This window comes from Terrapene carolina, unplaced genomic scaffold, assembly GCF_002925995.2.
Source record: "Terrapene carolina triunguis isolate 2854851 unplaced genomic scaffold, T_m_triunguis-2.0 Scaffold66, whole genome shotgun sequence".
Classification (NCBI taxonomy): Eukaryota; Metazoa; Chordata; order Testudines; family Emydidae; genus Terrapene; species Terrapene triunguis.
In genome coordinates, this window is record NW_020664417.1 from 21144598 (window position 1) to 21157440 (window position 12843).

Sequence of the window (12843 nt, forward strand, 5' to 3'; positions counted from 1 at the left end):
AGGCTGGATTTGTGTCTCTCCTCTGCGCCTTGTGGGCGAGCGGCGAATGCGGTAGCAGGGGAGCGGCAGCCACGTGAGGCATCCCCCTGCCTGCAATCCGCCCATGTGACCCGAGCCCCGCGGGCTCCCGGCGCGCTGTGGTGGGCAATTGGAGCTGGGCATTCCGGATTGGAAGGCGCTGGGAGCGGGCGGGAGAGAGATGCCTTCCCCACCCCCACGTCCTCCGCAGAGAATGGCATGATTGGGGACATCATGGCTAGCAGCATCCTCTTTATTGTGTGAGGCTGCGTGGCTACAGCTAGGAGCCAGCAACTCCTCAGCCTCCCGAAGTTTGTGCCCTGTGTCCTAGCTGCTGCGCCTGGCCGCGAGATGCGGAGTTAGGCTTTCCTTAGGCAGGCAGCAGGATGCGTGTGTGAGTGGGTGCATGTGTGCCTTAAGAGGGGGGCAAAGATCATCACACCGCAGGACAGCTAGTCCCAAGGGCAACGTTGGCGCTCAGGGGTGTAAATACTGAGCAGGGTAGGTGCAGCTCTCGCGCCAGATCCCTCCAGGCGGGGTGGCTCGGCGTGATGCTAAATTAGGTGTGCGCTGTATCTGCATGCCCTGAGCCAGGCTTAGCGGCAGGTTTCGGGGGACTCGGCCCCGTGGAGTCTGGGGGAAAAGCAGGGGGACTAGCTGTTGGAAGGGGGAGGTGCAATAAATGGCCAGCAACAGGAGCATTGAGCTGGAGCACTTTGAGGAGCGGGACAAAAGGCAGCAGCGCTCGGGGGCCCGCAGAGCGGGGACCGGCTCGAGTTGCAGCAGCAGCTCCGGGCCCAAGGGGAACGGGCTCATCCCAAGCCCCGCGCACAGCGCCCACTGCAGCTTCTACCGCACGCGGACGCTGCAGGCCCTCAGCTCGGAGAAGAAAGCAAAGAAAGCCCGGTTCTACCGCAATGGGGACAGGTACTTCAAGGGCTTGGTGTTTGCCGTTTCCAGCGACCGCTTTCGCTCCTTCGATGCTCTCCTGATCGAACTCACCAGGTCGCTGTCGGACAATGTGAACCTGCCCCAGGGGGTCCGCACCATCTACACCATTGATGGCAGCAGGAAACTCACCAGCTTGGAGGAGCTAGTGGAAGGTAAGAGAGACACCTGCAGCTGCTGAGGAGTAAAGTCCAGGCTGTACAGGATGGCTGGCTCCTGAGAGGGGCATTGCTCAGGCTGGTCTGACCTCTTATTTTACCTTGTATTCCTGTAAGGTACCTTCTCTTGTTACTCCCCCAGCATGCTGTGCCTTCCCAGTCCCACCCCATCTACACAAGGCATTCACGTTCTCCCGTTGTGTTTTCTCTGTCTAAACCCACAAGGCACCTTAGCAAGAGTAGTTACTTAGGGTTGAATTCTGTAACTCCATTGGCTTCAATCCAGAGTTAATCTGGATTTACATAGGTGTAACTGTGTGGAATTTGGCTCCTTTGCATCTGTAGAGGTTTTAAAAAAAAAACAAACTAATGAATCTTCATTAGGAGGTAGGTAAGTATTAACCTTGTTTTAGAGGCACAAAGAGGGACACCGGTGCAGAGAAGCTGCCCAGAACCACAAGCCTAGTCAGTGGAGAGCTATATTTGGAACTCCATTTTTTGTTCTGTGCCTATTCCCCTACCTACACCATTCTCCTTCCTATCTATCCCCAGCCCCCTCTCACTGGTGTTTCCCTGCAGCTTACCCAGAGGTACCCTATGGTAGTGTGTGTTTGTTTGATCTGATGTGATTAACTAATTGGCTGATATTTTGTTTCAACTATAGGATTAGTAATAAATTTTCTGGATGTATTCCAGATATCTTTTTATTTGTTTGGGAAGGGAAATGTTTTAATTTAACTCCCATAACATTATGTCAATATTGCTGTTTCACCCATGGCGATTCAGACTTATTCAGAACAAGAGAAAGCCCTTTCATTATAAAATACTCTGAAAACAGTCATCCCGTAGAAGCCTTGATATTTATATTTTGGCATTTAATGGACCAAACTGGAGGCGTAAGTCCCTTTTTCAGAAGTGACTTAGGACTAAGACCCTAATGACTTTCAGTGACACTTAGGATCTGACGGGCCAAACTTTTAAAGGTGTTTAAAGATGCAGCTTGGCATCTAGTGGAATATTGAAAAGTGCCTAATTCCTATTAAAATTTATGGGAGCCAGCTGCTGAGGCACTTTTGAAAATCTCAGTAGGTAGCCATCTGCATTCTAGGTGCCGAAATACATTTTAAAAATATGGGCAATTGCTCTTATTGAAGAAGACTCCTTCTCTGATTTGTAAGGCAATGGCACTTGCCTTAAGCAGGGATAGGAGAATCTTGTGGCGTTCTTGCAGACTAATCCTTGTTTTTGCAAACTTTCTCTATAAAGTAACACCATAATCCTCCTCCAATCTCCTCTTTAAAAAAAGGGATTATTCAATTAAAAATTCTACTTAAAAGGTACCTGTGCTGCATTTTGGGTATGTAATAGCTAGGCTGGTATAAGTGGGTGCTCTGCATATGATGTATAGATAGTTTCCATCAATGTTTTCATTAGTTGCTTGCTCTCTACTTATTTTTTCCATTTTTTTTTAAATTGGACTTTATTCCTCCTGTGGTCTCTCTTTCATGGTCTTGCCTAAGCAGAATTTTCAGTATCATTTGAGTCACTCTTCCCAACACCAGGAGTGAAATCCTGGCCCTGTTTAAGTCAATGGGGCCAGAATGTCACCTCAGATGTTTAAGTGAGTATGAAATTAGACAAAAGAAGTTTGCGCCTCTCTAGTCTAAAAATGGGTGCCTAGTAAAAGTGATCTTTTAAGTCAGGGGTGGGCAAACCCGGGGGCCACATCCAGGCCAGCCCTTCAGATGATTTAATCTGGCCCTTGAGCTCCTGCCGGGGAGCAGGGTCTGGGGCTTGCCCCACTCTGCACATGACGTGGCTCCATGCAGCTCCCAGAAGCAGCGGCATGTCCCCCCTCCAGCTCCTACATGTGGGGCAGCCAAGGGGCTCCACATGCCGCCCTCGCTCCAAGCACCACCCCCGCAGCTCGCATGGGCTGGGAACCGTGGCCAATGGGAGATGCAGGGGCAGCGCCTGCAGATGGGGCAGTGCGCAGAGCCATTTGGCCACACTTCCACGTAGGAGCCAGAGTGGGGGACATGCTGCTGCTTCTGGGAGCTGCTTGAGATAAGTGCCTCCCAGAGCCTGTACCCCTGATCCCCTCCTGCACCCCAACCCCCTGCCCTAGCCCGGATCCCACTTCTACCCTCTGAGCCCCTCGGTCCCAGCCCAGAGAACCCTCCTGCACCCCCAACCCTTCATCCTCATCCCCAGCCCCACCCCAGAGCCCACACCCCCAGCTGGAGCCCTCACCCCAACCCTCTGCCCCAGTCCGGAGCCCCCTCCCACACCCTGAACTCCTCATTTCTGGCCCCACCCCAGAACCCTCACTCCATCCCACACCCCAACCCCCAATTTCGTGAGCATTCATGGCCCGCCATACAATTTCCATACCCAGATGTGGCCCACAGACCAAAAAGTTTGCCCACAGACCAAAAAGTTTGCCCACACCTGTTTTAAATAATAGTTAAATAAATTTAATGCCAAAAAAATAATGCTTATTAAAGTGGTTTCATGAAGGAGGGATTGCCTGTTTTAGGTGGCTTTTAGTACAGTTATTGTTAAAACTGATTGATTCCTATCAGTATCATTATAAACTTTCATCCATAGTATCTTCTTGTTTTTTTTCATGTACTGGTTAGAATCATCAGGACAAATTCTGCTTCTACACCTCTGCAGTCTTATTAACTTAGGTGGGGTTTTAAGGGTGCAAATGAGGCCAGTATTTGTCTCTCTTTTGTTATATGCTCATTGAGTGTGCCCTTTTGTTTTATTCATCAGATGCACAGCAACAACAATAATACCGCTATTGAAACATCACTTTCATGGTTCTCTAAGTAAAATAAAAGGAAAAAAGATTCCCAATAATTTGCTCATTTATTCATGATCAACACAGCTTACAGGAATATTCAAAAGGTCCTTCAGCGTCATGATTGGATTAGCATATGCTCCAATTAGCACACCAAATTTCACCAACATTAGTTTCTGTTATAGATCTGTTTACCATGCACATAGAGAAGAGAAAACCCTGAGGCAGGAAGCATGGAGGGGCAGGGAAAAGAGTACAGAAAATGACTCTACCATCTATAAGAGCCCATAGAAACCCTCCTTTGCAGTCGGGACTCCATCAGCTTGGTGGAGAAACAATTATTCTTTACTTGCTCTTCCTTTCTGACCAAGCAGACTTGAATGGAAATCCACAGTGGAATTAATGCTTCTAAAAGGACATTGGCAGTAGACTTGAATTCTCCGCACCATTAGTAGAGGTGCATATGTTGTAAATATAGTGGAAGGCTCTTGTGTATGGTAACTGACGGCCAGGTACCAGAGCCAATGTAGCCACCTACCTCAGTCCTTCATATCTCGGTTGGCAGGACAAGCTGTTTGTACATTCTGCCCATTTCTGCGGCTGATACTTGGAGCCACAAGAGTTCTGAGCTGTATCATGTGAGCCTAAAGAGAGCCCCCAGCCTCTGTGACCAAGCCAGTAGGTGCTGTGTTAAGCTTGTCTCAGCTCAGAGTCACTCTTTACAGCTCTAGACAGATCCAGTGCAGATAAGCACTTTAAGGCAAATTTGCTATTTGTCAGTTTGGCATATAAGAACTGGCTGATCAAACCCTGTGTCATGATATTCTGTATCAGCTAAATTGAGACACTACATGCTTTGTTGTGGGCTTGGGCACATACAGTAAGAAATTCTATTGACATTAAAAAAAAAAAATCAGTCAGACACTCTGTTGTTGTTTAATGTATGTAGTATATAATGTATATAACTTATCTATAGCCACAAACAAATTCAACAGCACACATCACAACAATAAATGTAACCTAACAACTGCCACTTAAAAATTTCACATCCTTCAACAAGTCTGGTTAAACATGCTTCGCATCATGTTCTGAAGGGCATGCAAACTCATGCTCTGCTGGACCAGAGATGCTGAGCACATTCCACAGAGACTGGTCTGTCCCCAGCTCCAATAGATGTAAATATCTCTGGATTGTCAATTTGACAACTCAGGTGCCTGCATAGAACTTGAGGAGAGAGGAATCTCTAAGGTTCTGGATTCTGCTTATGTTGGAGTTCATGGAAGCAGGGCTGTGTCCTTTAATATACAGGACCCAAATGTGCTTGGCAAATTCATCAATAGTGTGAGCTGTTGGGAATAGGGAGAATAAGATTTTATTTGGGATACACCCTCTTGCTAAACCCATGTTTCTCACCTCTATAGTATATATCCTTGTTTGAGCACAGTGGGATATTGTGTGTGTAATTTCTCCCCATCCTTCTGCTGATGTGACGCACACACTTACTATATGTGACACCAACAAAATATTCTTGGTTTGGGGTAACAGGATTCCCATGTGCATTTTTATATTTCACCTTTATATAGCCATAGTGGAACAACCTTTATTTATTATTATTTATTTTTACTTTCTCTTTCTCTTCCTTCCCACTCCCAATGATTAATTGGTTGAGTGTGGGACATAAGATCAGTTTGCAGAAACTGAGGTATATCTGAGATGTCTAGATAGGTGTCTAGTTTTTTAATTTTTGAAGTGACTTCATATTACCACTGTGTTGTCTAGGCACTAGGAATGGGGTGGAAACACACGATAATTCTTCACAGTGGCAGAAGCTGGTGCTCATGACTCCCTCTGTTTCTTTAGCATCTTCTGTTTTACTTTTTATTTTTTACTGGTCATGCAGCCTCTCATTATCTCATACTTAGATTTTTCTGGAACTAGGAAAATATTGAGGCTCCTTGGCCTTAACCAGGAGATTATTTTGGACTTCTGGAAGAACTAGGAAAAAGTGGTCTTCATCACTGATGAAACAGGCATTCTGATGTGGCAAGTGATAGGGCATCTTTAGTGCTCTGCATAGCACAAATACTCTTAATAGCATTTGCTTTCAACAGCTATAGTTAAACCTCTTGTGGTATGTCAGCACCACTGGCAACATACTCAAAGTTGTCAAGGATGCTAGGCACATGTACAGAAGCCCTTTGGGAGGATGTAGAAAGATTCTCAGTAGGGCTGTCATTATCCATGGCAGGGAGCAATGTCCCAGGATATCGTTTTCTGTCCTGAGGAGATGGCTATTTCATGTTAGCAGGGAGCAGAAGAAAGAAAGCATTGGTGGGAACCAATTAGTGAGTGATCCAAGTACTTACTGCTTTTGAGTATTATTACTGCATATCACAATATCGGGTTAATCCTGTTAAAGTATTCAAGATTATAACTGATGTATGCTTTTACCAAGTAGGTCAAGAACCTCTTTCCTTGTGCCAGAAAAACCAGATGCTAGCACCAGCTGGCAATTTGTATCTTCAGTGCTTGCAAAAGGCACAATTATCTTCTTGCATTGAAGCCAAAAGCCAGAGCACCTCAGAAATCATAAAAAAACGTAAAGGACAGGGATGATCTGGCTGGTATAACACAGGAAGGTAGATACTTTTTTTTTTAAACAATGGTTCGAAAATATTTGCATCTCTCAAATATATGTTAACTGTATTGGAGAGATGCAGTGTTTTCAGTTTACATAGGAAATGTTAGTGCAATAAACTGTTGTGATATGAACAAAACCACCACTGGGGATCTCCTTAATATGAAAAAATTGTAGTTTATGGGAGTGTTTCTCAGGGTAGGTGTCTACTTCTTGTGGGTAAGCCAAATGATAGAATCAGCAAGCTTGATAACCTGTGGCCTTAATCATGCCTTTCAGAAAATTCTCATCTGTACCCCCTTACAAAATGGAAGGTGAGAACAGGGGCAGGCAGAGAAAGGAGTAGGTGAGAATGAGTAAGTGTGAAGGTGCCACAGGACCCTCTGTTGCTTTTTACAGATTCAGACTAACATGGCTACCCCTTTGATATGTGGCATCCTAGCTTCTCAAAGGGTCTGTATCTGGGGAGTTTAAGTAGATTGAGGACAAGAACATGATCATTTGTAGGTTGTCCAAGGACCTAAGAAATCAGGAAGGAAGGAAAATGAAGTTTACCAGTGCTCTGGAAATCTGGTCTCCTTGTGGTATGAAGTAGAGAAAGGATACTCTAATGACTATTCCTTCTGACCATCCAATTTAAAGAATCATCAGTAGTATCTGGCACTACGAAAGAGTCAGGCAGAAAGAGTTTGAACAGGGACCTGTCTGCATCCTTATTAGACGTAATGGATGCTGTGAGAATGAGCTGAGGCTTATGAGACAGAAACATGAAGGGCAACCAGATGCCTGCTTTGACTTATGCGCCTCAAAGTGGCGCACTTGTAAAAAATGGGGACTGATGGCTCTTTCTCTAGTGACACTCATAACTGTGTCATCTATTCTACTCTGTTGTGTAGTTTCTCACTGAGAAGCAGGACACTTTATCTCAGCCTCAGGAGATAATAGAAGCCCATTAACACCTCACAAAGGCAGACCAAGGGCCATATCTCACCCCAAGACTCTCGTTCCAAATCTATTGTTCAGAGATTGAGTAGAATACACTTGATACCCCCCTCATATTGTCATCTCCCAGGAGTGCACATAGGTTCTTTTAACCTAATGCTATAGTGATAATTAAGAAGCATTTTCATTCTAAGCTGACATCTTAGGTGTCTGTACATTTGCAGAAAAAATTGCCTTTTGGGCTGCTCTTTCATATTTGTACTCTACTTAAAGGCAGATTATTTAAAAATTTCAGTAACTTTAGTTTAGCCGCTTTTTTACCTGAACTTAGGCCTGAATCCACAAAGGGACTTGGTGCTGCATTACTTAACTTCTAAGTGCTAGGAAAATCACTGAAACAACAACTGGGATCCACAAAGCCTGTGTTAGGTGCCTAGACTCCCTGGCCTATACAAAACTGGGAGGGAGAGAGGTGTCTAAGAGTGGGAGGCATCAAAATCAGCATTGTAGGTGGGAAACGGCTGAAATTCATGAATGGGAGATGGGGGAGAGGGGTGGAATCCTAAGCCCCTCCTCACAGTGCTAGGTGCCTAAGTCTGGGCTCTAGAGAGGCACCTATCTCTGATCCACAGCCAGGGAACCCTTTTCCTGTAGTGTGCGGGAAGGATAGCTCAGTGGTTTGAGCATTGGCCTGCTAAACCCAGGGTTGTGAGTTCAATCCTTGAGGGGGCCACTTAGGAATCTGTACTTGGTCCTGCTAGTGAAGGCAGGGGGCTGGACTCGATGACCTTTCAGGGTCCCTTCCAGTTCTACAAGATAGGAGTTAAGTGCCTGCCTTGCTCTACACAAACTGGTTGGAGGAGGTGGCAGATATAGCTGTTATAACTTTTAGCTCAGTGATTAGAGAATTCACCTCGGATGTGGGAAACCTAGGTTCAAGTCCTCCCTCTGTCTGAGACCGAAGATTTGAACAGGGGTCTCCCACACTTTTCAGAAGAATGCTCTGACTACTGAGCTATGGAACATTCTGAGTCTCCCTTAGTTTCTCCTCTTGAAGCTAGTTCACTTTGTACCAATAAAGAGTGATTGGAGTAAGGGGAGTGGACTCTGGGTCTTGGACCTCTAAAGTGGATACCCTAACCACTGAACTCTACAGAGTCATTCACTCTCTGGCCCAATGACTTTTGAAGCTATTCCACTGTGTATACATATTTAAATAAGAGAGATTGAAACCCTCTCCTGCCGACGTAGCTACCACTGCTTGTGGGAGGTGGTTTTATTATGCCAACGGAAAAGCTCTCTCCCGTTAGCATAGAGCGGCTACAGGGGAGAATTTACGGTGGCGCAGCTGCAGCGTTACAGTAGTGCTGCTGTAAGGTCTCTAATGTAGACATAGCCATAGGTGCCCAGAGAACTTTTTACCCTGAAAATTTAGGCACTGAGTCAGTTTAGGTGCCTGCAGGATTAAGCGGCAGCTGAGCAGTTTTGTGGATCACACTGGGACTGAAGTGCTTAAGTCAGGGGTTTAAACACCTAAGGCCCTTTGTGAATCTGGGACTCAGTGTTCTCTCCTTGTGCTGGCATTCTGAGAACTCAAGCTCTTTTGTTGTAAAAAAAATTAGTATGTACTCAATCCTCAGTCAGGAATGTAAACTTTATTGACTTTGAGAAAAAAGAATACGTATTTGAAAAATGTTATAAGCATTTGAAAATAGTAGAGTGCACATGCCCAATGTAGCTTATCAATTTAAATATGGCTATTCAGATACGCATATCTGATTTTAAAAAAATAAACAAACACACACACACAGACTACCTGTGTTTATTTGACTGTGTCTAATATTTGGGTACATAGACTAGCCTTTGCTCTATATCTGGAGCAGTTCAGTCTTGCATCTCATGTGATGATTATAAAAATCTCTTATTTTATTTTAAACCAAGGAAGAGAAGCATGAAAAGCTCCATATTGCAATATTATGGTTGAAGTTTTAACTGCATTTAAAAAGGAAACTGAACTACCAGCATTTGGGAAATTATGAAGAAGATTTCGTTTCTTGAATTCCCTAAACTTTGTGTAGTTAAAATTTCCATCATAACTTTATTTATTACTTGATAATTGTTGTTTTTGCTGAAATTTGGGGGCAGAAAAGAGGAATGCTATTAAATATTAGTATGTGTAAAATTGGAGACAACTTATGGTATCTAGGAGAACTAGATGGAAGCATCTTGTGATAGTGGATGCTGGTTCATACTTAGTTTCCCACTATATCATTATGCAGCTTCCAACATATAGGAAATATGGCAAAGCAGTTACTGGAAACATTTTATACTGAGACCTCTAAGACAAACTCATTGACACTCCAGGAAGTACAGTGAACTGCATTACACCTATTCTGAACTGAGATAACTGAATGGGATCATCATATCTTGTGAATACAGAGGGTCAGATTTTGCTGTTAATACTTGGGTAAAACTCGTATTGAAGTCTGGGGGAATCTAGAACTGTAAGGCTGTGTTCAGAATGGCGAGGTTTAAATGGAATATCTGCAAATCTTCCTTTGGCAACCTGTGTTTTTGATCATGAGACATCAGAACACTTCTGGCTTGCTTCTTAAATGTGTAGCCAGTTGGCTGTGATGTATAATGTTCATGCCATGAAAGGCACTGAGATATTTGGCAACTACTTTCCTAATGACCATGTATAATCACAAGTCACATACAGTTTTATTGTGTGGTGCTGTTCAAGATTGGTTTTTCTCAATTTCATGAAGTCAGAATATTATATTTATATAGCCAGATGTAAATATATTATAGAATATTTATTAATTATAAGGATATTTAATAAATATATCTGCTTAAAATCAGGGAAAATAGTATATCCCAATTTTTACATGAATCCAGAAAATAATTGGTCTCAAGAACTCCCTTAATTATCATAAAAGGACAGGACCCATCTCTCTCATTTTTCCTCTACTCTGTGCAATATCAGTGTTTACAGCTGCATAACCAAGAGCCTGAGATTTTTGTTGGGTGTTCTGAAAACTATTCCTCAAAAGGATCCAAAAAGCCTTGGATTAGGGTGTGACAGGTTTTTCTGTGAAGAATACAATGTTGGGGAAATTTTTAGTTTCCCAACCCAAGGGCAAACTACTTAAGAATTTGGGTTTTACAAGCCGGTAACATTTGTTCTTCATGGTGTAACTCCAAACTCCGAGGCAGAGAGTAAAAAACAAATTAAATTATTTGTTGATTGTATAATGATCCAAAATGTCAACAGTTGTTCTATCTTTTTAAACAAGCATAGGCCTTATTTGGGGATTTCTGATCACTAGGAGGATTTCTGCACAGAAAAGATGTCACTTCTTGATTGCTGCAAACAGTATTGTAATAAATCTTTGGATTTTACATATGCCCCATTGAAATTTGAATGCCAACTTGTGAGGCGCTTTCATACTTCTGCCAAAATAGTTCTGCAGCCTGGTTGAGCTTCCTGCAGAATAGGTTGGCTGGATACAGAAGCCAGACTGTAACCTACTTCAGTAGCGCTCATATTATTTCTGCCTAGTAAGCCTCTTATTGCTTAACAAAATTTCCTTTTCATCAGCGTATAGTTTGCTTTTATATTTGTAAACAGCCATGTAATATCTAAGTAACAAATTTCATATTACAATCTAAAAACTGGAGAGTTGATTGCCAATGTTTTACATCAGAGGTTCCCAACTTTTTTTTTTTTTTTTTCTTTTTTCCCCCCCCCCCCTTTGGAGAGTCATGTGCCATGTGCACCACACTTTTTCTAAGAGAGAGTATTTCCTTGGATGCCTAGGGTCAGGGAGTCCATCCTGACTAGGTGCTCAACTGCTCCCTGGCCTGTGAGCATCCCCTGCCTGGGATATGGAAGGTCCAGGAAGGTGGCCCCAACTGGATGCAGACATCCGTGCTGTGCACCTCTCCTCATGCTCCTGTCCCTGGGATCCCCAGAATCATTCACAGGCCACAGGCTCCTCTTGTCCTGGCTCAATCACCAGCATGCAGGCGCAAGAGCCTGTGTGGGTAGGCAGGAACTACCTCCCAAGGGGGTGCATCTGTATCTGCCCCTGGAGAGTGAGTGACCTGGTATGCCATCCTACCCCTCCACCTCTGGCACAGGGAGAGGCCACCAGGTCCCCTTGCTCCTCATTCCTCCAGCCTGGCGGCAGCAGCAGCAGAAGCTGAAGCAGGACACGCAGCTAGTGAGAGAAATTGTTATGCTATCAACCAGGGGCGGCTCTAGCTTTTTTGCCGCCCCAAGCACGGCAGGCAGGCTACCTTCGGCGGCATGCCTGCGGGAGGTCCCCAGTCCCGCGGCTTCGGTGTCCCCGCCTCTGGATTGCCGCGGGGCCGGTGGACCTCCCGCAGGCAAGCCACCGAAGGCGGCCTGACTGCTGCCCTCGCAGGGACCGGCAGGGTGCTCCCCGTGGCTTGCCGCCCCAGGCACGCGCTTGGAGTGCTGATGCCTGGAGCTTCCGCTGCTATCAACAATATTTTGAAGAAACAAGGGAAAAGTCTTAACCAATCCCATGTCCCACAGTTTGAAAGCCACTCCCGTATACTAAAGACTCAGGCTTTGTATTTTCAGCAAGGCAATTGCTATAAGTATCTGCCATTTGTGGCTGTTATGCATTAGCTTAAAAATATTTCAAACTGTAGATTAATGTAAAGTTCACTGCATATTTACATACTTGGAAACACAGCTATTATGTGTATGTGGAATCATGCTAATCCTCTAGGGATGATACGTTTATGAGTGACTTTGAAATTTAGGGTCTGATCCAAAGGATTCCCATGATTTCTGTGGGCTTCATATCTGGCCCTTAGTCTCCAGTTTAGATAATATGTATACACAGCTGAAATGGGAAAACCTTCTATAGAAAAGTTGAAAAAGCAGCTAAACTTGCGTTACGTTGGGCTGGAATTGCATGCACTTTTATGCATTTGTTACATTGTATTCAATAATATTTAGAAACTATTTCATTAATATAGGTTTAAATATAGAATGTAACCCTGGGGGGAAATATTTCTACACATCAATGTTTGTATTTAGTGGGAGCTAATAATCACAGCATCAGAGGATTTTTTTGTTGTTCTGGAAATCAAAACTTTGAGTTCAAATGGATTTAAAATCTGTTGGTGTAATGGTAAATATAGCAACATATCAAATTCACTGGATTTATACATGCAGAATAATCAGTGATCACATAATGTAAAATGCTTTCAATTAAGTCCTACTCTTTCTGCAAAAGAAAGATACAGAGACAAGAACATTCTTAACACAGGAGAGTCACCTTGCTAGA

The 12843-nt window shown here is 44.1% G+C and overlaps 1 protein-coding gene across 5 annotated transcripts in view; it reads left to right on the top strand.

Moving 5' to 3' along the window:
• The first annotated feature begins 354 nt into the window (after positions 1-354).
• Positions 355-12843, top strand: part of DCLK2 (doublecortin like kinase 2) — a 136092-nt gene continuing 123603 nt past the window's right edge. For all 5 annotated transcript variants that reach the window (XR_003899762.1, XR_003899763.1, XM_026647845.2 and 2 more), the window contains exon 1: positions 355-1121. Coding sequence is in view for 3 of the 5 variants with exons in the window: in XM_026647845.2 (XP_026503630.1) it covers positions 701-1121 (421 nt within the window). In the remaining 2 variants the exon portion in view is untranslated. The remainder of the gene's footprint in view (positions 1122-12843) is intronic.